This window comes from Zosterops lateralis, assembly GCF_965231275.1.
Source record: "Zosterops lateralis genome assembly, chromosome: 2".
NCBI lineage: Eukaryota > Metazoa > Chordata > Aves > Passeriformes > Zosteropidae > Zosterops > Zosterops lateralis.
The window spans coordinates 14,850,720-14,875,666 of NC_139763.1; the positions used below are offsets into that span (position 1 = coordinate 14,850,720).

Consider the following 24,947-nt stretch of genomic DNA (forward strand, 5'->3'; position numbering starts at 1 on the left):
TTTCTTTTGAACTTTTTGCAATGATGCATAAGGAAAGTGTTCCAGTTTTGCTTCATTTTCCACAAAACAAAGCGCACACCTAGTCACACATCTGCTGCTTGGTCTATTAATGCCCAGAGCCAGCCTGGCTCCTTCTTCAGTTGCTGCCTTCAGGCACATTTCTCTTTCCATGGCAGGGATCTGAGGCAGCAGGTCTTCAGCTGTTTTACAGCTTAAAATGGCAAATAGTGCATTGTTTTGAAGCTGTCCATTTTGACATCCCCTCTTGCACTGCTGCACGTTGCCCCCATGAAATGCTCCTCTGGGATAATATGACTATTACCTTCTTGATTGCCTACATCATGCATGTTCTCCCAGCTCCTGAAGCTTCTTCCCACATCAGCTTGTGAATCACCTTTCTGTTTCTCATCTCATGTGGTATTTTGGCTTATGCTCTCCTGCATTTAAACATTCAAGAGCTCTATCACAGTTTCACATCTCTATTTTACCACACCTGAATTGTACTTCTTACATGTTTTCTGGACACAGGGAGCAAGGCTCTTCCAGTTCCTGCACTACATAATTGCAGTTAGTGAATTCCTGCAAGAATTATCTGGAAATTATTTCTATATTCACACATACCAAAGCCAGCTCTTTTTGGGAGTAAATGTTCCTTCTAAATAGTTGATGATAGTTCCACCTAAATTTGTTGGTGACATCCACCCTCTGCACCAGCAGCACCACCAAGAAAGTCTTAGGCAGTCTTCATGTGTCCTTTGAAATCCTGGGAAATTTAACTTTGATGAGGAGACATGCAGTGCTCTTGATATTTCTTTTGGAGCCTCCTCCACTGTCCTCTTGACTCCAAGGACATTTCACTCAATCACCCCAAGGACCTGTCACCTTCAATTCCACCTGATCTGTCTTTGTTTCCTGAGCTGTCACCTAATATAACACAAACCCAACAAACTGATCTGGAAATGCCTTAAAATGAGACTTTTCCACGGAAGGCGTCAAACCCAGATCAGCCATTATGGAAACTGATATTTTCATGTGTGAAATCATCTCTCTCCAGATAAAGCATCCCTTGGGCACACCTTTGTCCTGGAGGCTGGTCAGGACTTCAGTGCTTTGGTGCTGCCACATCTGCTGCTGGTGACCTGGGTGTGGTACAGGACTGGGAGAAGGGGAACAGTGTGCCTGTGGTCTCCATCCTGATGTAGGTCTTCCCCCACCCAAGTGAATCATTCCTCTTTTGGACTTCCTTTGCTTTTGGCAGTGTAAACACTTGAATAACTTCACAAACACTGGTCGACTAAAGGTTAGGCTCTGGAAAGTTTTGACAATGAGAGAGGGTTGAAAAAACTAGTTAGGGAACCATTATTAGCAGAAAAGGCAAAGGTAAATTTTGACCTAAATTTGTCCATCTAACACATAACAGAGCAAAAATGGTGTGTACAGGGACAGCTCTGGGCTCTGGACAGAAGGCACTAAATACTCTTTCACCTATGAAAGGAGGCAGAGAGCAAGGCAGCACATGAAGTCCCACATCTTTCAAGGTTTCTGTGGTTGCTTGCTCACAGGGGTGTGTCTGACGGTCCTTTGATCCTCTGGTGACCATGGGGTGTCTGTGTCTGCACTGTGGGGAGAGAACTTGTGCAAGGGAGCTGTGCTGCTGGGTGAGCATGAGGCAGGGTAAGGGCAGCCAAGCCTCAGGCCTCCAGGTGGGATATGCAGAATACGGCTGCTGGGGCAGGGAAAATGTTGCTGGTGATTTGCTTTAGGGTCCTGATATGCACACCATTGGGGAGAGGATGTAGGTAGGAGGAGGTTGCTGGAGAAATCCATCCAAAAGCCCTGAGGAGTGACAAGTGGCAAATTCCCTCTACACAGATATAGTTTTCTTTCATGAGGAATGGTGTAGGGTCTCCCCAGCTTTATCCAGACACTAATTGCTCCTAGTGACATAGAAAGGTGGCCTTTGGCAGGAGTGCAACTCCACAGTCCTTCCCTTGTCTGTACCTGCACAGCTCACTTCTAAAGATGGCACTGGAGGATTGCTTTGCAGCAGTAAGTACAGAAGGAACAAGAAAAGAACATCAGACCCTGAAATTTAGGGGAAGACTGCAGCAAAGCAGCTAATCCACCTTGAAAGGATGGGCTTATGTCCAGTTACACTTTTTTTTTCAAATCCACTGGGAAAGCCATTATACTGATGGCAGTCAGATGGGTTCAGCCACAGCAATGTTGAAAGCATTAGGATATCTTTGATTAAATGATCTAGTGGACAAAGACTGAAATTGCTTCTCTAGGAAACCCCTAGCATGGATAGTTTTTTTAATTAAAATAAGCTAATAAGAGATTTTTACTTGTAATATCACATGAAAGGGAGAAAACAAAAGTGAGTGATACAAGAAAGGGAAAACACCTCTTTCTTTTCTCTACTGACTGATTATAAACATACTGTTTTTAAAATCCCTTTGCTTCCCTGTGTAATCATGTTGATGAAAATCCTCTAAAGAAATTAAACAGCTGCACAGACCTCTAAAATCACATTCTCCTCAACTGCGTGTGGATTGTATTGTTTTCAACAGCTTTGTTTCCAAATTATTCCTTTCCCTTCATTGCCTCTGAAAGTCTGTTACTGGATTTATTAAAAGAAGGCTGAATAAGCATGCTGAATACAGCCACAATGATTGCCTCAACACATGTTGTTTGTGCAAGGACTTCTGTGCAGGCAGGTTTGAGCTGCCGGCTGTCACTGAACTGAGGCAGAACAAAGGAAAACCCAGCTGAAAGAATGAAATTGTTCACTAAAGGAAGGTTCCATATTTTGCCCTTCTGTCATACACTGAAGAGCTAAAATAATTATTAAGCTGAAGTCAGACCATGACATTTTACCTCAACCCAGGCTAGGAGGAGAAATGTTCCTATCTTGTCTCTAAAATGACCTGACACCTTTCCACTGTCTGAGGCTGGGATGAGTTTGTGCTGCCACACAGCTGCTGCAAGCCATGCCTTCCAGGGAATTAGCTCATCTGGGGTGACTTGGGAAGGGGGCACCCTGCTTGCTTCCCACTCCAGCTTGGTGGTGAATTGCCTGGCTGTAGGAGAGAGCAGGAATAAGGAGAGGCTGGTGTGCAGAGCACACCTCACACATTCACTCACTGTGTGTACACACAGCACACACGGGCATTTGCACCCATGTATGGGAGGGAGGGAGGGAGGGAGGGGAGGGCATGAACCCTGGCAGGAGCCCTGCAGGAATGCAGGAACCCTGGCAGCTGGGGACACACCTGTCCTACCACTCTTCCAGTGTTTACACAAACCAAGGTGTGCCCAGGGCTTTAACAGACCTCTCTGGGCCAAGTCCCTTCCTCCTCCCCATTCCACAAGGGTTTTCACAGTAGGCTTCCCTAAGGAGGCAGGAGGTTTAACTGAATGGGGCTATACCTGACACTGTAAAAGGGTGCATTGTCCCCACTGCTGTGGTGGGAGCTGGTGGTGGAGCCAGTGGCGACTCCTCAGGGAAGGGGTTGAGTCACCATCACTGGAGGTATTTAAAAGACGTGTGGATGTACCATTTAGGAGCATGGTTTACTGGTGGACTTGACAGTGCAGGTTAACCATCTTTTGCAGCCTACAGGATTCTATGATTCCTCTCTGGGCAGCAGTGGGGTGCCCTGTTTCCTTCCAAGCCCTCCTTCTGTGCTGCACTCCCCATAGTGGTGAGTTCTGTTCCTTGCTCAACCATCCAGCAATTTGAGTAATCTCAAAACAAAGGGAAAGACACTGCAGAAGCTGCAGGCAGAGGCAGTTCTGCAGGGCTGCAACATCACTGGAGTTTTCACAAGCAAGATGCTTTTATTACTGGCCTCAGTCAGCATGATGGCTCAAGTCTTCCAACCTTTTTGATTTGTCCAAGAAATGTACTTTAATTTCTTGGTCAGGACAATAGATTAGTTTGTTTTGTCAGGCTGTGCCATTTTAATGCAAGTTACACAGACAAGCAGACTTTTTCTTGCTGAGCAGCTTCATGTGTCCACCGTGAGCCACCCATCTCCTCCCCAGCCACCCTGCAGCCCAAGAACACTGACCTTGCCACAGGCACCAACAGCTCCCCCTGTCACTCCAGGAACACAAAACTTTTCTGCCACATCATGGAGACCAAGACATTTAGGAGAGACAAAAAAACATTTATGGAGACAAAAATATTTATGGCCTCAGTGTCATAAATAAGCCTACACTTAGTTCAATGGAACATATCAAGTTTATTTTAATGATTAATAGAACCATATCTGGAAAGGGCAAGTTGAAACAGCTACTTTGCAATTCTGAAACAGTGATAAAGTCACTCTCGAAATGTTTAAAAATATGAAAATATGAAAATCTGCTAAACAAGAGCAAATAGAGTAAGTCCTACACAAATGACTGAGGACACAGCAGATTCTGAAAATACCAGAGGCTAGAAATTTCTTTCGGTCTAGAAAAAAAAACGTGTCCCAAATAGTTTTAAATCAGTAAAGTTTATGTGCTATTATCCAGATGGAGTAAAATGCTGGCCCCATAGACATTAATCACTCAATGAACTCACTGAGGTCAGAGTTTTACCCTGAGACGCAATTTTTAAAAAAATAATTCACGTTTCTGACATTTTTATATACACTCACGTAGCACAGACTTACAGACTTCCTGCACAGTGCCCACATATATATAAAATCATTTATAGCAGTGATTGTACTAATGTTTTGTAAAATCTTTTACTGATTTACAACACTAAAGAGTTTCTAATTTCTCCTTGTCATCCAGATGTTACTCCCATTTTGCTCTCTTCTCTCCAGGGCAAACCACCCAAGACCCATTCTAGCAGTATGACATGAAAGCACATGTGTTGTCTGATGAAGAGCAGGCCTATTTCACAAAACACACAGATGTTTTTGAGATGCAGAAGCACTGCATTGTTTTGCAGCACAGACCTACAAAAGCACCTCTTTATACATAGCAAATGCCATGACATAGAGAGTGGCTGATTCATATGACATGTTCCTTGGGGAAAAGAACAAAAAAAATATATTAAACTAGAAATCAGTGGCAGAATTGCAGCCTTTTTGGATACTCTAGACACCCAAGAGAAAGCAAATATCCCCTCATGCCCCAGGGCTGATTGAGGTGAACTCTCAGAAGGCACAGCACTGTGATCCCCACCAAAGGACTGAGCTGTAACACACATCCCCCAGGAAGTTACAAAGGCACCAGGTCTCCTGCACTCAGGTTTTTCTCCCAGCAGAAATAATCTGTCAAGTTGTAAACCATTCCCCTGACCCAGTCTGGCAATTTCATATCCTACAATAGCTTTTTATTTCTTATTGCATAGCATGACATAAACTCACATGTTTGTTTCCCTAATTGTTGTATTTGAGAATGTAATTTTTTTCCTGGTTCTACCCAAATATTCTCTTAGTGTCAAGAGGATGTGACATCATATTTTTTTATATTTCTATACTTAAATATCTGCTACTCACATTTCAGAAGAGGACTATGCATCCTCCATATAAAACAACTGAACTGGTCATTGCTCACAGCAGCACTGGTATGCTAAATAAACTTTGGTAAACTTTTTGGTAGAAAAAGTTTAAGATCCCTTTTGAAGCCTTTCCCCAAGCTTTTTTTACCCGTTTGGATGGTAGATATGGATGTGATAAAATTTTTAGAGACATGTATTATAATGTGCATCTCAGTTCACAACCACAGTTAATATATGCAGCTGTGTATGGGTCTAACCTCATACATAAAAGTGTTCCAGCTTTGGTGCTTAGGAATTATTAAAATTATATCATTATATCTCTTTCTTTGATCACAATTTAGTGTAACACATTATCTTGATTCTCAGTAACTTCCAACTTTGATGTTATATTTAATAAAATATAATGCTGTGCTGAAGAATCCCTCGGGTATCTTTAATTTCTTTTCTTTTTTATTAATATATATTACACTGCAAATGGGATTAAATTGTCTGATTAGTGAAGCAGGCTCTTGCTGCAGCAGTTAAACCCCGAATTCCTCAGGGTGTTCTATAGACATTGTTAAAGCATCTTTCCAAGGTGCTGATAAACCCATGAGAATTAAGCCTAAGATGTCTCTTGGGCTGAGGCTGGTTTCACAGTCTGACCACAACCTTTGATTTGTTAATTCATCTTCCTGCACAGGAACTTTTGCTTCTGCCCTTAGAAATTTTGTAAGGCTGCACTGTGAAGTAGGAGACAGAACTGATACAGGTATTTGAAGACACCCTGCCACCCCAAACCGCAGAGCTGTGAGGAGAGTGGCCTGCAAGGGGCTGCATCACCACAGAGCATCATCCAAAAGATTCAGCAAGACCAACACCACCCATTGCCCCCGCCAGCAGAACTTGCTCCTTAATGCTCACTGGCATGGTGCTGCCTTGAAGTGGGCCAGTATCACTGCTTATGGCCACCTAAGCTGTGTCAGGAAAATCGGTCAGGGCAGAGCCCAGGAAATGGAGCATTTAGCCCAGAAAAGCCCAGCTGGTGATGTATAAAGCCCCAGAATAGCCCCTGTTCCCAAAGAGCCCTTGGACAAGTCCTCAGTCACACTCATGAAGTGCATTGTTTGCTGAGCTGAAGTTCAAACTCAGGCATGGCACAAGGACTATCCTATCAAAAACTCCTCTGGAAACTGCTTAAGAGCAGTTGAAAAGCTGAGAGAGGCATGGACTTGAGGAAGAGGGGGGCTGGCAGGCAGACATCTTTTCTCACTCTCTTTCAGTGGCTTTTTGGTTGCTCTGCTCTCTGCCCCTCTGTAGCTTTTACAGCATCCAGCCCTCATCCACAACAGCTCACCAGATGTTAATTTCAATTGCCTCCAGCAGGGTAAGGAGGGCAAGTGCAGCCTATACTCTGGCTGACTGTGCCTACACAACTCTGTGAGAGAGGGGGTGCTTCTTAGCCTGTCAAGCAGTAAAAGTAGTCTTGAGAACCTGGGGCCATGTCATTATGCTCTTTATTACATCTCATTAAGACCACATATATATCTTTAAAACAGTCAATCAATGTACTATGCAAGTAGAAAACCTCAAATGTACAATAGACTGACCAGTAAATAAAAATCAGGTAAAAAAGATTTAAACACAAACAGCCTTTTAAATCACTATAGTTCTGCCTCCTGAGTTGTCAGGCTTTTAACATTTCACTGACAGATAAATGTGTGTATATATATATATATAGCATTATTATGAGATATACTTCCAAGCCTGTGATTGAATAATACTCAATGAAAAGTTATATGCAGACCCACCTGATTATTTTATAAATTATTCAACCAATTAGTGACATGATAGTTATCTTGCCTAAAGAATAGTGAAGTACCCCTGCACAGGGCATGAGGCAGAGTTTTAGAATTCAGCTGAATTTTTTGGTCCTTCAGCATCCAGACCCAGCTTGGACATCATTTATTTACCTAAGCAGTTTACACAGGTGAATAGCACAGCTGCCTTTTCAGAGAGCTAAGTCTTCCACAATTCAGGAATATTCACAGTGTACAAACTAGCATCTCAGGATTTAAAAAAAAAAAAAAAAAAAAAGATACTAGATTAACTAGAATAGAATAGGTTTCTGTATTTCTAGGACCTGAAGAAGGAGACATGAGAGGAGTAAAAGCTGTTTCTTTATCTCTACACAGTAGAAAAATCTCTCCTCAGATTTACAAAGGTAAAAATGTTTCAATGTTTCATTCATAGGTGACCTTTCCCCTCCTGGTCACTGAAAAAGAAGTAGATTACTGAGCCGACAGGAAGAAACACTTCATAATGTTACTGAAAATCAAGCAAAATAACAATTTTAAGCATCTGGGAAAAGGATACATATGGTGAAGGATTTGTTTGCATGGATACAATAAGTGAAGCTGAGAGCAACACAGGAAGGCACTGCTGGCACAGACCCAGGAGGCACAATACAAAACCAAAGCACAGCCAGGTGGTCTGATAAAACAGAAGCAATGGACAGAGCCCTCACAAACCATCACTAATGTCTTGGCTGTCTTTGATGACAAAAGTTTTAAGAACTTTTTTAATTACTTCTGCTTTGCTTTCCAAATGATACCTCAGCAGCTTATCCAAAGTGAACTGTTGATTGCACAATCAACTCTTTGGTTTGAGGTAAAAAAGCAGTAGGTGAGGCAGGCAAGGGTTCTTGTGTGGACAGAGGCAAGACCTAAACCCCACACACTGAGAACCTGAGTCAACAGCAAGAGTTTCCTGAATTAGGATATTACTGATGAATGTACCAGTCAGCAACAAGGATTTCTGGCATCCCCCTGGCAGTGTGTACCCTCTCAGCTGCCAAAATCAGGGTACAAAATCTGGTCGTGGCCTCTCTTCCTCTCTCCCTCTCTCCTGTTGCATTGCCCCCAAAACACCCAGCTTCCTACTCCTCCCCCAGCCCAGATCCTGTCCCCTGCCTGCTGCAGGAGATGCCCCAGCAAGGATGAAAGAGTTTGCAGTTGTTCCTGTGCCATTGAAAATATGCACACCATCGTGCAGAAATCCCTGGTATTAAACATGAAAGACCTGAGCCTAACAAGGAGCAGGAAGAGTGACATTTAAGGCAATAAACATCAGACATTTTAGAAAAAAATCCTATCCAGTACAGAGAAACAACTTCATAAATCACGAAATGACAGAATCTGTCCCACTGGAAAATAACCATGAGAAAGGAGTTCTTGCAAATGCATCTCTGATTTGAGAGATAAAATTAGAAAACCCAAAGTTGACTGTTGTGAAATCGTCTTTGTATATTCCAGTAATTTAGAAAATTCAGATAAGTGCCTGAGTTGATGTCCTTATTTTTCTGAGAACAACCAGATTGGTACTACCTTTAATTGAGCCAGGATATCAACCCTGAACTTTGTGCTGTTGACCCAAGGCAGCCAACATCAAATCATGTCAGTGCTCATATGAGCACAGAAATGAAGACTGTACATACATTATTTGCTAAGGAACTTTTCCATTACCCAGTAAACAGTATCCCTTTGCTAAAGACTCATACCTGCTTGTTTGAGGAAAAGCTCTATGAAAATACTACCACCTCTATTTATGTGAAAAATACCTCCAGGAAAAAAATTTAGTAGTGGCAATTCAAATGATAATCTGTAATCCATGGAACTCAGGAACTGAGATGGCATGAAGGAGGAGAAAACTCTTTCTTCTTAAGAAAACTTTAACTTTTTCAGGGAAAAATTGATTAAAGAACGTTCTGGTCCCAAATTACAATATTTTGTTTTGCAAAAGTGGCAACACAGCCTTGAGGACAGGAATGTCTGCTTCCTGGAAGGTAGTATGAGATCCCGTCATTCTCCATAAATTATGCTTCCTTTATGTCCTCCTCCTTTCTAAAGGCACACAGGAAAATAACCCAATTTGTTTCAATTCATTAGCTTCAGTAAACCTTCCTCCACCATGACTCTTGGACATTCATAGAATTAGAATCACAGAATGATTTGAGTTGTAAGGGGCTTTAAGGATCATCTAATTCCAATCCCCTGCCATGAGTGAGGATGCCTCCTTGCACTTCCACCAGGTGGTTCAGAGCCCCATCCAACATGGCCTTGAGCATTTCTGTTCCTGTGCCTCAGTATGTTCACAACAAAGAACTTCCTCCTAGCATCTAATCCAAAACTAATCTCAGTTTACAGCCATTCCCTTTTGTCCTGTCACTACATGCCCTTGTGAAAAGTTCTTCTCCATCTTTCTTGTAGACTCCCTTCATGTACTGAAGGCTGAAATTTAGGTCACACCGAAGCCTTCCCTTCTCCAGGCTGACCAATCCAAATTCTTACAACCTTTCCTCATAGGAGGGGTGCTCCATCCCTCTAATCATCTTGGTGGCCTCTTCTTCCTTCCCTTCACCTGTTGCCCTCAGTACTTTGGATGCAGCCCAGGACACTGTTGGTTTTTTTGGGCTGCAAATGCCTCTTGCTGGGTCATGTCCAGCCTCTCACCCACCAACACTCCCAAGGCCTCCTAGGCAGGGCTACTTTGGATCTGTTCCTCCCCAGTTTGTTGATATAAGAAGTTTCCCAGTCCTGGGTGCAGCTCCCTACACTTGGTCTTGTTAAACCTCATGAGATTCCCAAGGGTCAATTCCCCTCATCCAAGTCCCCTTGGATCCCATCCCATCTTTCAGGCATGGCAACCACACCCCTCAGCTTGGTGTCATCTGCAGACTTGCTGTGGGTTTATTTATGGTGTCATCTGCAAACTTGCTGAGGGTGCTCTGATCCCTTTATCTATGTCATTAATGAAGATATTAAATGGCTCTTGTGCCAGTATGGACCCTTGAGGGGCACCACTTGTCACTGAAGTCCATTAGGACTCTGAGCCATTGACCATCAGCCTCTGGATGTGACTGTCCAGCCAAGTTCTTTATCCAACAGTATTTGACCAATCCTTGTAAAAAAAGTTTATCTTACAAACATTTCTATACTGATAAAATAAAGCATATAAAAATTATATTTTGTATATATGTATATACACAGAGAGACCAATATGGATTCGCAGTAATTAAATCAGTCTAAAGAAACTCCTTTTGAAAAAATTCCACCATGTAAAAAATGAAATAATGCAGAAGGTATAAATATATACCACTTATATAGGTACCTTTCTGTTAGGAAAAAAAGACCTGTGTGTGCATCCTGCCTCACCTCCCATCCCACCCCCCACCATAATAGTTATGTGTTAATTTTTTTCTGCTGTAATAAAATATCTTATCATTAATATTCTTAAAAATCAAATTGAAAACTCAACTGGTCTGTATTTTTAATGTTTTCTAAGTCCTCTACTCCTAAATTGCTCTTTTTATCCAGACAAGTCAAATGATGCGGGTATACTGTTTTTCTGTCACAGACTCTTACCTTAAAATCACAACTCATCCTGCCCCATCCAGCACATGAGGGCAAACATGCACAATACTTACAACACCATGTAAAACCCAGATAGTATAAAATCCATCATTTAAAACTGGTATAGTATTTCTGGCTGAAAAAAATAAATGTAGACTAAACTATCTTCAACACAAGGTAAAAACCATCCCCGGGGAAAAAACTGCCTACAGTGTAATCCAGGGTAAATACTGCAATATTTATGAGTATTGTGGTGCTGGGAATCCCCTCTGAGAGCCTCTGATTTTCACCATACATTGATTTTTATCATAAACTGTTCTAAAATTAGAAGAGGCCACGATCTGACAAGTATCCTTTATGATTTAGTCCTACAGATGGATACCATGAGGTACTTTCTCAGCTTGAAACTGTTCCAAAACCAGAGGCACTAATCTGACATATTAAACTGAACTCATATAAAGTCTTGTGTCTTTACATCATGCAACATCATTTATGGCATGCTGGGCTGTGACAGCTTAAGTTATGAAAATGCAGTATCACGCAGCAGATCGGAGCTGGCTTTATAGCAGGTCATGAATTTCTTCATCCAGAAAGAATAAATTTTGTGTGGGAGCATTCTGCATAGAACCCCCGCAGAGCAATAGATTAAAACTGGATTTTAGCATTTACGTCTTGCTCAACTATAAATCAGGAATTAGAATTGATAATGGCAGTTATGCATCAACAGCAGTGCAACTGCAGATGACCCAGAGTAGTTTTATGGTTAAAAGGAGTTAGTTTTTATTATTACACTTAAAGAAAAGCTCTTCTATTTGGAATGTTTCTACGCTCTAAATAGTGACTGATCAGATCCATGCAGACCATCGGCATGGACAAGGAAGATGCATTTGAAGTAATAACTCCTCTCCAGATTTCAGACCATCCTTCTGAAAGTCTGGCAATGGGTTTGAGCAGTTCACATTGCAGCCTGCTGCTGGCAGAAGAGCTGGGAGGGACCAGAAGCTACCAGAGGCGGCAGGACTCTGCCCCGCGGTTCATCGTCGTGTTCGCCGCGCAGTTGAAAGCTTTACGGAACTCCTCAAAGTTGCTCATGGCTCCAATTACCCTGCAAAGAGAAAAGTGATTGACATGCAGCTTGCCTTGTGTCAAACACTACAGGTCTGCAAGTGTTTCAGTGTTTTCACCTTCAGGCTGAATTTTCAGGCTTTTATATAATTTTTTCCACAAATAAAACCAAAAGGTCCAGGAGAAGGGCTCCCAGTTAAAGTTAATATAAAGCAAATATTGTTTCATGCTTTGAGAAACATCTTTCTTTGCTAGAAACTCGATAAAAAACAAATGCATTTTGTGATACTGTGTCCTTTAGAACAATTTTCTAAGGTAACCCTTGATGTAACTCCTGGCAGCACAGCTGGGAGATCAGCAGTAGCTGTGCAGGGTGGAATCCTTCTTCCAGCCCTGCCAGACAGCTGCAGTGCAGTGGGCAGGAGGATGTAAGTACACACTGGGATTGTGTTGGCAGTGGTTTCATGTGGCTCCAGATTCTCCTCACACTCTCTGTCCACCCACACACACCCTCACACACTGGGTCCTGGGACTTTGCAGGCTCAGGGGGCAATTACAGCCTCTTGTTGGGCAGCTCAGCCTTCCACCTGTGAGCATCTCAACTCCTCGGATATTTTGGAATTATATTTTCTATTCCTTCTGCCCTGACCAGCTCCCAAGCTCTCTTGCTTCTACCACAGGTAGTGTGATACAGAAAGAGTGGCACATCCCTGCCTGACACAAGCTGGACAATGTATCTGTATTCCAGACTGGCACCTTCAGGCATAGGGGAAGTGCTTAGTCTTTGCATGCAGTCATCCTTGGCTCCTGCTTCCATGTCTGCCTTATTTGATGCAGTCAGAAACTATTATTTTACCTTTGCTAGATTGTTGTGTTGTCTGCTGCTTTTTCCTATGCTTTTAACCATCTTGGGATTTACTAACCTGAAACATCAAATAGTACTAAAGAGTTTTCTGAGTTAAAAGCAGAAAAGTATTCACTGTGTAACTGTATACCTTTCCTTTGTTATGCAGTGGGGAGGCATTTTTCTATATTGCAGACAATCAGCTTCTCAGTGTAGCTCAGCATGGAAGAAAATATTCTTATTACATTGATTAGACTTTATGTGAGTAAGAAAATTTGCAGTCATCTGGCACAAAAATACCAAAAGGTCAGTTTTGTCGAGAAGATTACCAAATTAGGTTAGGCTTCAAATAAGATATGCAGCTTTACTGTAAAAAAATTGCAGATACATATTCAGGGACTGGAACAGCAAGAGCTGGTCATGCAGAACTGCTGCTGATGTCGGTGAGAGTTCTGCCTGCCATGCCAGAGATTTCAATCTGAAATTGGCATTCAAAAATAGCAAAGACACATGCTAATACTGAAAATCTGCCAATTAGAAACAAATAAACCCAGAATTTATCCGGTGGAAAAATCTTTATGTGTGCATGCAAGCCACTTTTTTACCCATGGTTTGATATTGCCATACATTAACTGAAATCAGAGTGAAATGTCTGGATTTCATCCCATTGAATTATAGTAGAGACACCTTTCCTTGAGCAGGTCACGCTGGCCTCCCTTGGTAATCAATAGAAAGATGTACTTGCAGAGTCTAAGTAATTTAAATTTATTACCTGCCAAGAGATTATTTTTATATATACATTAACTTCTAAAATGCCATTTCCTTTTTGACTGTGAAAAAAAACCTGGTGTGAATAGTTTGGATGCACACACCTATGCTCAAGACATGTGTTGTCGTTTCTATAATTTTTACTGTTACCTTTCATAATTACTTTTAAAAGGGCTCTTTGAGATTTTTGGACAGAAAGAGCTGTCGGTGTTGGAGCTGGCTGTGTTACAGTTATGCTTATAATGGTCTTGGGACATAAATGAAAGCAAGTTGGGAGAAATAGATAATTTGTTAGCCCAGCTGATATGATTTGCAAGAGAAGCCAAGCACCAGTGCTTTTCTTCAGTTCTGAAACAGGAGCCAGTTCTCAGTATCTCACACGAAAACTAAGAAAAAGTTTTGTCTATATTTTCTAGATCTCAAATTAATCTAAACTTCTCTAGAATTTTCTTTAATAGCCTGAGGCCTTCAGGAGTTTTCCTAATACTCTATCCTTAGAGTTCCATGTATATCACCGTCTCATGGGAATGTATCTATGTAACAATTCAGAATATAAATACATCTATAGGTAAATAAACCTGAGGATTTTAAAAGAGAACAGATGGCTACTTTACCAAAATCTTAACAAGGGTAGGAATTATGAAAAGAATATCCTTGTAGGCCAAAGGTCAGCCTAATGCTCCTATCCTCATCATCATGATGTATTTTTAATGTTAAAAGGCACAGAGATTTGCATATGCACTACTTTTACCCTCACTAGCTGGTATAACACTCTTTTAGTCAAAAGAAAGTGTCAGGATTCTCTAGAAGGCAGATAATCCACTGTATTGTGTGAATTTTGTTGTGGAGATAACATCCTTTGTCCAAATAAAGAAGTAATGCAGTACTTGACCAAGGGTAAACACAGAACTCTTAGTTAAGTAAATGCAACCAACATGAATCCCAACAAAACCAATATGTCCTTGGTGAAGAAGCAGAAAAATAAGCTCCGACTTCCTAATTCCTATGTAGTCTCTAAAACTTCCCCCCTTCCCATGGCAGGGAGTTCATGAGTGTCTGTGGCTGGAGGAGCCTGTGGGAGGCCCTTTGGCAAGGACAGACTCCCTCTGCTATGGCTGGACAGCCACAGCTCCTCCAAGCAAAGTGTCACTTCAAGGCCAATGGAAGAGTTTGAACTGAACTCACAGGGCACGTTTTGCTTTGCATTGTCAATGTAATTCAAGGTCGAGAATTAGGAGCTTTTAATGAACTCAGACAGATCAAATCAAGGACCCTACTTATATTCACTGTTTTCTAAACTAGAATTGCTTAGGGAAAGAAAGTGATAGATGAGGCATTTTAGGTACTCAAGCCATGATTACAGGACATCACAGGGATCAGAATGTGTTCTGGTTCAAATGCTTTTGAAGGTAGATGCAAGCTCCTCAATTTTACAGAAGAGCATTTGTAATAGTGAAAAATAAGCTAATAAAACCAGTTCAATTTCCATCTAAACCAAGAGCACAGTCCAATTTTGTGTTTGCTCTTAACCCCCTCTTAAAATGCTATATTTCTGCACTTCTGTTCTGCAGTGATTGATTCTATGTGTACACTGAGGAAATACCACATTTGCACTACCTGAACTGAGGAGGGCTGTGAGCTCCAGTATATATCTGCTCCCTCGCAGATTCTGGTCTAAAGGAGTTGCATCTTACCTAATGAAATAAAAAAAAAGAAAAAAGAAAAAAGAAAAAAAAAAAAAAAAAAAAAAAAAAAAAAAAAAGAGAAACAGGCACATTATCTGGGATAACTTTTTATGTAAAGCAAAATGTAATGTCACTGTTCTTAAGATGCCTATTACTTATAAAATGCATAAAATGGAAAGACACCATAAATTCCTACTTTGTTTCACCTTTGCTAACCTGCAGTTTTCTCTTGGTATATTCTCTTGTTTTTCAAATCCCCTAATAGACCCAGTGTCCACCCACTGTTTTTCTCTACACGCTCTTTCCCATCATCTAATCACAGTCACTTTAGTAGTTCTTTTTTTTTAAGTTCTCTATAATGGTAGCTTGTCTTTCAGCTTGTGATGCAGCATCTCACACCTTAATAATTACCAAACATACTTCTTGGTCTCGAAACTATGCAATGTGTATAAAAGGTACACATAATGATGCTTATCATCTCTAGAATTGCTGCTATATTACCTGACATATTTATGTCATGTTGGAATGCCAGTTTCTTTTGAAATTACACATTTTCCACATTTCCATCAGTGGTCCCCAGTCTCCTGCTCCTGATAAGATACTTAACCCAGTCATAACTGACAAAAAAAACGGGTAGATAGAATATTTGTACAACTGAATAACCCCTCTTATGCTGTATCCATTGCATCAAAAATCTCCTTTAAACTGTCCCTACCATACCTAAGTCTCTACATTAAATGTTCCTATCAACAAAATCCTTTAAGCCAGATTTCCCATAGGATTTCAGTGGACTTCAGTGCAATTTTGTCTGGCTCAACACAGTTCTGACATTTTAAGTAAGTCTGTCGAGTGTCTTGAGCTTTGTGGAAATAGACTGAGCTCGATGGTACCTTGCATACAGTGCTCTCAGTGTGCATGCGTCCTCCCTGTGATGAACCACTGGACATATGATTCCTGCACTGGTCCTGTAAGACCCCCAGATGTCCCCCATTGCTTCAAAATGTTCTTGGAGAAAAACTGACACAAGGTGAGACTTAATTTGGCATAAACGATGAGAGTGGAATATTTTCTTTGTTCAATATAGTCAAACTGAAACAGCCATAGGCCCACAGCCTGCTACACTGACTCTCAGCAGAGAAATTACTTTCAGCCAGTACTGGTTGCATTGGTTCCTGTTTCTTCAGTTTGGGATGATTCATTCCTTCAACAGGTGGCAAAGTTTTATAGCCTTTTACCCCTTATGTAGGGAGCTTGCCCCAATTTGTTTACCCAAATAAATAATTTCTGATCCTCTCCCTTACTCTATGTTTTTTCTAAAAAGCTCACATCCCTTACCAAAGTTTTGTTACAGCATATTTAGTGTACAGATGGGAAAAAAAAATAAATGAAGATTTTCTTCACTGGTACTTAGTGTCCTTGAACAGTGTACACAGTAACAAATGGTGTTAGGTAAAATTGAAAGAGGCTGAGGAGTCAATACATGCAGGAAGACCCTTTTAGTGCAGGGAAGTCAAAAGAAGAAAGAATGTTGTGACAAAACTGTGCAAAACCAAGAATAATTTCAGCAGGTTTGGCACCATGGGTAGCTGAGGATAAAGAAGGGAAGAGAAAGAAATAATAATTGTGGGAGAAGTCTCTGCTTATACTCTCAAAAGTTTGTGTTTGGATGATGCAGATTGTTGAAACCAAGCAAGCTCATCTCTGCACTGCATATTGTTCAGGTTAATAGATGGGGATTTGCAACGCATTTGTATTACTCACGTGGGCATAACTCAGAAAGAAAAGCTGGTTATGTGTGAAGTCAAGGCCTGGCAGTAAAGGCTCTTCTTCTCCTCCTCTCTTCTCTGTAATCCATTTCCTGTATGCCTGATAAGAAAGAGATATTAAGTGCCTTTCAGCAACATGAAGATAACCACAGCTATTTTTTTCTCTTATTTTTTTTAATAATACGATGTTTCAGATATTTTTCATCTACTTACCCTGAAAGCTTCTCGCAAGCCTCCATTATCTGCAATGTTTTCTGCCAAAGTTCTCTTCCCTTTCACCTTGGCAGAATGAAAGAACATCAGTCATTTGACCCATTTCTGAACTTCCTTCTTGATCAGCTTCAAAAAGAGGGGGGAAAGTAAAACAAGGCAAGAACAACCTCAGTGAATTTCAACCAACTTTGGTTAGGAAAACTGGGTTTCCATGTGAAAACTGCCACTGAACTATTTTCTGTGATGAGTTATCCTGGCTCTGGTCATAGATCTTTGTAGCACAAAATATAGTAGATAGAATGCACTTAAGAATCCAGTCCCTGATCTTTGAGCTGAGTGTCAGTAATTTTCCCAAAGGACTGTTTATATCTGGTGATATGTGAGATCCAGTAGCCTCTTAAACTTTTATCCAAAAGGCTATATTTATTTCTCTACATAACTCTTAATATACTACTGGGATGCTAAAATAACATCTAAGTCATAACATAAATAAGCAGAATTAAAAATAACTGTCCGAGACAGAATCAAAATTGGTAGTATATTCAGCTCTAAAAATATCAGCAAAGGAGATTCCTGTTGCTTCTCCTGTGTATTGATTCCAAGAGCAGGAGCAATGGCAACAAGAATGTATTATGGGAAACTGCACTATATAAACTTTGTGAGGGAACTGGTCTCCTGGCATCATCAAGTACAATATCATTACAAAGAAATCCTAATTTCTGCTGGAGTAGCATTATCTCTACTCACCCAGCCTACTAAGGTCCTCGTGTTACCAACTGTACTTGTAATTAAGAGCTTTTCCTCTCTCCTTGCCTCAAATAAGCAAGATAATTGGGCACAGTTTTGAGCAGGGCTCTGAAGGTCAATGCTGGCTGCAGCCATCAGCTCTCCTGTGCCACAGGGATCAGTACAGTGGGGTTGGTAATAGGACCCAGTTTCAGGATGGCAAAAGAGGTGAAAATTGAGAAGAAGATGTAAAAACACCAAGGGAATGGCCAGGTACTTGTGCAGAGCCCCACACTCAGACAGAGGAGCACCCAGATTGGACTTCAGGACATCTTACTTGATGCCTTGGGTACAGTGTTACGGGAAAAATGGGAGCCACTGAGGAAAGTGCAACCCTTTCCTGCCAGCTCTCCCCTGCCCTCAGCAGGATGGAGATGGAGGTGAGAGAGAAGCTTTTAGGACAAAAGGTGCTGGAACACCAGGAACAGGCATGCACACCAGCTGCCTTTTCCCCTGGCCTTCCTGCTTACACAATTTACTTGCATTGGGCTTGTGAAGGAGACTGACTTAGAGTATAAGATCAGAGTAACCTAACAGATGGCCACAGGTCATCTAAAAAGTGAAAGAATTCTTTCTGCTGATCTCAAACATCTCTGGATCAGGTTTTTGAGACTACTCTGCACAGAAAGTTTGTGGCAGGGATCAGGGACCATGATAAGCCCCATATTTGATGAGATGGTTTTATGTGATTATTGCACTCTGAAGCAATTTCTATATCCACTTTTTCTTTCATTAGGCTTCTTTTCTGAAGACATTTTTATTGTATACCAGATGAGAAAGAAGAAGAAGAAATAGGTTTCTTGATCCATGAAAAATATTCATACAAGGGTAAAAAAAACCTGCAGAGTACTGATGTAAATGACGGGCCAAAATGATAATAAAAAAGGTCTTTGCTTGCATAGCTCTTCAGACAAAAGATAGAAAATATGGCAGAAAATTGGAAAAATCTTCTATCATCTAAAAAGTGCTTTTGGTTATCCTGTGGATATAGAAGAAGTGGGATGACAAGACTTTGGGTAAGAGGATCTCTCTAGGAAGCCCATCCACAGACTTCAAAGCCAGTATCTACAGTGGGAGAAAATTCAGACCCACCTCATCTCAAGGGACAGTGCAAAAGGTAAAGAGGATGACCAAGCCAGTGGCAGAGGCACGGGAAGGGCTCAGCTACATCCTTGAGGAAGGTTTTAATGATCTTCTTTGAGAGGCATTTTTGTAATGACAGTTTTTGTCCTACAAATATTCCAGAATGACCCTGAGAATTTTTATTTGTAAATTAGCTTATTATGAAGTATTTCAAGTCTGAGTTGCTGGGCTTCAGTTTGGAACACAATATGGCTTTTTTTACCTCTAAGATCAGCACAAAACAAGCCTGGGAAAAGTGTTAGAATTGTTGATAAGTATTTCATGGGGCCTCAGTATTCTTAAAAGGCAAGGATGTACCTAGTATTTCTAAAATGTAGGTAGAGGTGATAGAATTGAGTGAGGACTGGAGTATGAATTTTATCCTGGAAACTAAGATTAAAATGTTGTCCCAGACAACATTACTGGAGTTTCAGCTATTCATTTCTGAAGGTCTGGGATGTAACCTCTTCATCCTCATTTTGGACACACATATGAATATACACATTTTCAGGGAAGCCCATATCTCTGATAGACAATGAAACAGAAACAATTCTCTTGCACTTTCTTTCTCAATCCTTTTCTAGGAGCTACTGCTGTCATATTCCCTTGATTAAACATACAAATAGGGTCTGTGTGCACACATGGAAGAAATAGCAAGAGTTGAATCTGAAATAAAGTAGGGCTTATGCATCCATCTTATAGCTGCAATAAATAAAAGGCAGAACTGTTAAAGAGATCTTTAACATGATATTATATTCTTCCTAAAAGAGTGACTGCTCAGTTTTCATTACAGACTTCATCTTCAGAAGATATTTAACATGCTCACAATAATTAGACCAGCCCTGCTGAGTGGCTTCATCCTCTTCCTCTGATTTGACCCTTCACCAGAGTGTGGGTAGTGGTATTTGACTGGACTAATCAAACCTGACAGACAATTTTTAACACAATTATTCACCTCAAAAAATCATTTGTTGTGAGAAATGAAGTTGGTAGCCTAATATCCCAATATGTTGAGATTTATAAAAAGAGAACTTAGAAAAAAAGCACAACTACCCAAACTTCTCATGCACCACTATTTTCAGTCACTGGTGGTTTACATACATGTAAGCCAGCTTGCTTCCAGTAGTAATTGTTGTATTGATTAATCATGCATTTTGTTTTCTCTTTAAATCTTTCTTCAGAGTCAGTCGTCCACCAAGGGTCTAAATTTCCATTTTTGTCGTATTTCCGACCTCAAAAAGGAAAGAAAGAAAACAAATGTTTTTACAGGAGAAAATTTTTACAGTTTAGGAATCTATCCCCTTCACAGAAATGAGAGGTGAATGTTTTCATGTAAGAGTATGTACAAAATGGATAGCATCAGTGACCAAAATCTTGACCCCACTCAAATCAGCAGTGAAAAGCTGGCATTCTATTTATTGTCGTAATTTGCTTTTGCATAAAAAGATAGTAATGACTAATGAGTTCTATAGTACATTTTATAATTACATAGGGTAAGAGGTACTTAGCTCTCTTGCAAGTATAATTGTATTTTTCATCCTCAGACTGTATGTCTTTAATCCTGAAATTATGATAACTAATTTATTCTTAATTCTTTACTTGATCAGGAACAAATCCATTTCATGCAAACTTCTGAAGTTTCTATTTTTGATTTTGGAGCAAAGCCAGAACATTTAAACTGTACTCATGGAAACAGGGAGTACATACATCCCATTGCCCAGGCTGATGGTTACAGCAGTGGCTTGTTTCAGCCTCAGGTCCCTGCTCCCTATCATTTGTAGGAGAATATTTCATCTCCATCATGACTCCAGCCAGTCAGACACAAGACAGGTTTGGACTTTTCTGGGAGTGTGTTTGGCTGCCCATGTGGATGTAGCCTTGCTCTGTGACTTGATTCTTCCTTGCAGCTGCAGGAGAGAGAGATAAGGAGCGACATAGACGTAATACCAAGTACTGAAGATGTTTTGTTTAATCTTTTTATTTATTTTCCTTTTCTCTGTGTATTGTCTTGTGGAAGGGGAAAAATTCCCTAGAGGTGTATTCATTTCTATATTTGGAAGGTAAGACCCTGGCAAGAAGGAGGGGGCTGCTTAGGGAATCAAACCTTAGGTTCCCTTTTGACTGGCAGGAGACAAGGTGGAGATAGGTGCTCACCTACACAAGGTGGGAGTTTATGAAGGAAAATATTTTGCAACACCTTTTATGCACCACTCTTGTTCCAGTATTGTATTTTAAAACTTCTGCAATTATCTTTTGAAAAATGTCAAACCGGGAATGAAAAGTTTTCTTGGAAGTAACTTTTATCAATCAGAAATTATCCCTTTGCCCTTCCCACTGCTCTGTTAGGACTTTCAGAATCTGTTGCTGATTCAGTTTTCATTCAAGACAAACAGAAAGAATCAAACTTGTAGCATTTCTTACCAAATAAAATCCAATTCAGACAAGCAAGATCCCATGTAAATAAATATAATAAATACAAGTTTATGACTTTTTCACACAACTCAGCACCATTAGAAAAACCAAAACAATAAAAATGCTACAGCATGTACAAGTCAGCTTTCTAATCTGTCAACTCTGTAAATAAAAAAGTTATCAAAATGCAGTCAAATACTCACCATTGCTATCAAATCCATGAGTAAACTCATGGCCAACAATCACTCCTATGGCACCATAACTTAATGACCTGAAACATGAAGAAACAATTTCCTCAGAAAGTGTTCACAGTCATGAACATTAAAGGACAAAAGACCTCAGGAAAGATCATTATTGGTTTAAAAAGAAGGTGAGGAGGCAGGGGGTATGGGTCTAAAAATCAGACCTACACAATTTTGACTTAAAGATGTTGAAAGTCTTAACATTAAACTCTTGTTTAAAAGTAACATCTAATCTAAAACTTCAGAATTATTGTGATGGTTCACTCTTCCAACCAAATCCCTTATCAGCACCATATGAGCTCCAAAATGTCTCCTTGAGCTGACTGCACTCTGTATGTCCTGACTGGGAACAGGACAAAGTTACATCTGTAACTACTCTAAAAGACTATATTTTTTAAAGCATTAACAGATCTCCATTCAGTTTTAAAAAGAAAGGTCTTATAATTCCTTTGCATCTGCCCTGGAATAGGACATGATAATACAGTCAGATCTAATGCACCCAGGAAACAGAGTAAAAAGAAATACTTTGTATTCCTGATTGACAATTAATTATATCTTCCTTATTATATCCCAATAAAACTGCTTTTAGGAGAAATAGGGATGAAAGAGAGAAAAGCTCAGGGCTTTTTTTACACCAAATACAGTGGATATCATGGGGCTAGGTGATTTACTCAATGTATCTTTCATATATTGAGTTGCCTTTTGTGATTTTAATTATTTCAATTATTGAGATGTTATACTTCAAAGTAGCTTATAGTATTTCTAACACATCTTATTGAAATAGAAGAAAGGCAGAGAGTTTTCAAATAATGTATGATTGGACCTAATGATCCATAGTGCACTAATTGCTCATCTCAGTCATACCCAAAAAGTATTATATCATTTAATTCCCTCTGCTCCCATGAAAACCCTTCACTTTGTTTTTTTCCTGAATGGTACTTTGCATGTGTTAGAATCTTCCCTACTGCTTTTTAGTCTAAGTACTGTTACAAACCATCTCCAAAAAATGCAGGCTAAAATTATATGTTTCAGCAATGGAAATATCATCCCTTTGGGTGACAAATCTGTAATCTTGTGTAGCACACGGTGATAATTACCCTAATAAATGCACTATGTAAGACTTGTTTTCCGTATCTGCAGTAAAGGGGTTATACAGGATCTTTTGCAGCGGAAGAAGTATAAAAATAATGGCACAAAACATGGAAAGAGATTGAGAAGAAACTTATTTTTCCTCTAAGGATCTTTATCACCATGAGTGACGGGAGAAAGAACAGGCTGGTCTTCTGGCACTCCTATAGTTTTCCTTAGCTCCAAAAGATGAGCATAAGGTTGCAGTGAATTTTGGCCTTTGAACCTGTGAACTCCAGCATTTTCTCCAGCTCAACAACATTTTTTCCAGAAATTTTTCCAGCTCTTTTCATGCTTCTCACTTCTGGGCAAAGTTGGACAGAGTTGGAAGGGATAGGTGCAGCCCAGCAGATACGACATTAAAGGGGAACTTTCTGGGACTGGGGAGGCTCAGAGAACTGTAAGGAAGCTATGAGGTCAGGTCTGTACTTCAATATACCTGGCACTGAAGAGTCACAACTGTGAATGATTTGAACATTAATGATTTTATTTCATGTACTGAGATGTAAAAGTGATAGGTAAGCTTTGCTTTATGCAAATAGATGTAACTGGTTTTTGATGGCTGGTCTGGAAATGGACACTAAAATGCCACTAAATGTTAAATATTTGCTAAATCAGTTTTTCAAGCAAGCACTGGTGACTTTTGGATGGTTTATCTGTTCCACTGCCATGTACTGTTTCTTCTAAGCAGACAGAAAACATCCAGAATATTTCAAGGACAAAGGCAATGTATTGTCTGATACAAACCAGCTACATTTGTTTACTAAATTTAATTTTGATACCTACTCAAGCAAAACCAATTTAAGCTAAGGTAACCTTTAAAGAAGAGAAATGAGCAAAGTATAATACTTTGAAAGAACCACAATTTTATCACTATGGCAGGAGGTCAGGATACAGAGAAATCTCTTCAGAAAGAAAAGCTGGAAACAGGTCTGCAATAACTGTAACAGAAAATAAGTTCACCTTAACAAAAAAGGACTTTCTTCTATCCCCAATTACTGCTTACAGAGTCAGCTGGCCCACAAGAATTCTCTTTGAATACAAATTAATTTGTTCCTAAATTGAACCTGTCTTTCTACATATATTGCCAATTTTCCTGTTTACAAGGACACAATCCAGATTGGATGATGGCAAACACAAAATGATCAAAAAGTTTGATTTTTTTTTTTAACAAAGATTTATTAAGGATATGTTTTACCAGTAACTGGTTTTATATAACTGCAAAATAACTTTCAGAAACTGCCATCAGAAACTTTTCATGGTCTCGTCCTGCTCTAAAATAGAAACCTACTGAACTGCACAAAAGCAGTGATTTTTCAAAATTTAATGTATGTGACCTATAATTACCCTTCCTCAGCTACATTGGCACATGGGCCTTCTCAGGCAATCTCAGGCAATCTCTTATGCACATGAAGATATTCTCATGTACCTCAACAGGCACAGACAAGGGCCCACTGCTAATCTTAGATATTAGCAGAAAGTGAACAATAAACTGATAATAATTGGCTTCTAAGGGTATTCACTTCTGTTCAGGAAGTGTTAGTTACCTGATTTACAATTCCTTTTAATACCTGCCATGTGCACACTGCTGCATCTGCATGCTGTAGCATTGAAACACTTCCACTTGGGTGCACTTAATTAGCAATTCCTGTGAGAAATCAGTCATCAGTTTAAGACAACAGCAACACATATGGCTCCCAAGGGTAAGAAAAAGTATTGCACAAAGCAGCACTTCTCAAAGTCAGCTCTTCCAGTGGCAAAAGCAGGAGACTGCAGGAGAGAAGAAACAACCCAGAAGGACAACAGCGTTTTCCTAAGTGCTACCTTTTGGTTTCTTTCAGTACTGCAGCCTTCTTCTCCATGCCCTCTTCTTTGTCTATATGTGTTTGTAATACCTTTCCCTGGTATTCCTCAGTTCTAGGTGGATGAGGTTCCCTGGTGCAGTACTTACCTAGGATACTTTGTTCCCCAAAAGAATGGCTTTTGAAGTTCTCCTGCTGGGAATCCTGCAATAACAAAAAAG

General features: G+C 40.2%; 1 protein-coding gene across 2 annotated transcripts in view; it reads right to left on the minus strand.

Moving 5' to 3' along the window:
* Window positions 1-4,255: 4,255 nt before the first annotated feature.
* PHEX (phosphate regulating endopeptidase X-linked) overlaps window positions 4,256-24,947 on the minus strand; it is a 104,191-nt gene continuing 83,499 nt past the window's right edge. For both annotated transcript variants that reach the window (XM_083855407.1, XM_083855408.1), the window contains 7 exons: window positions 24,876-24,930; window positions 21,758-21,825; window positions 20,244-20,374; window positions 17,235-17,300; window positions 17,017-17,121; window positions 15,188-15,264; window positions 4,256-11,998 (listed from right to left, as the gene is read on the minus strand). In XM_083855407.1, coding sequence (XP_083711533.1) covers window positions 11,896-11,998; window positions 15,188-15,264; window positions 17,017-17,121; window positions 17,235-17,300; window positions 20,244-20,374; window positions 21,758-21,825; window positions 24,876-24,930 — 605 coding nt within the window. In that variant the 3' untranslated portion in view covers window positions 4,256-11,895. The remainder of the gene's footprint in view (window positions 11,999-15,187; window positions 15,265-17,016; window positions 17,122-17,234; window positions 17,301-20,243; window positions 20,375-21,757; window positions 21,826-24,875; window positions 24,931-24,947) is intronic.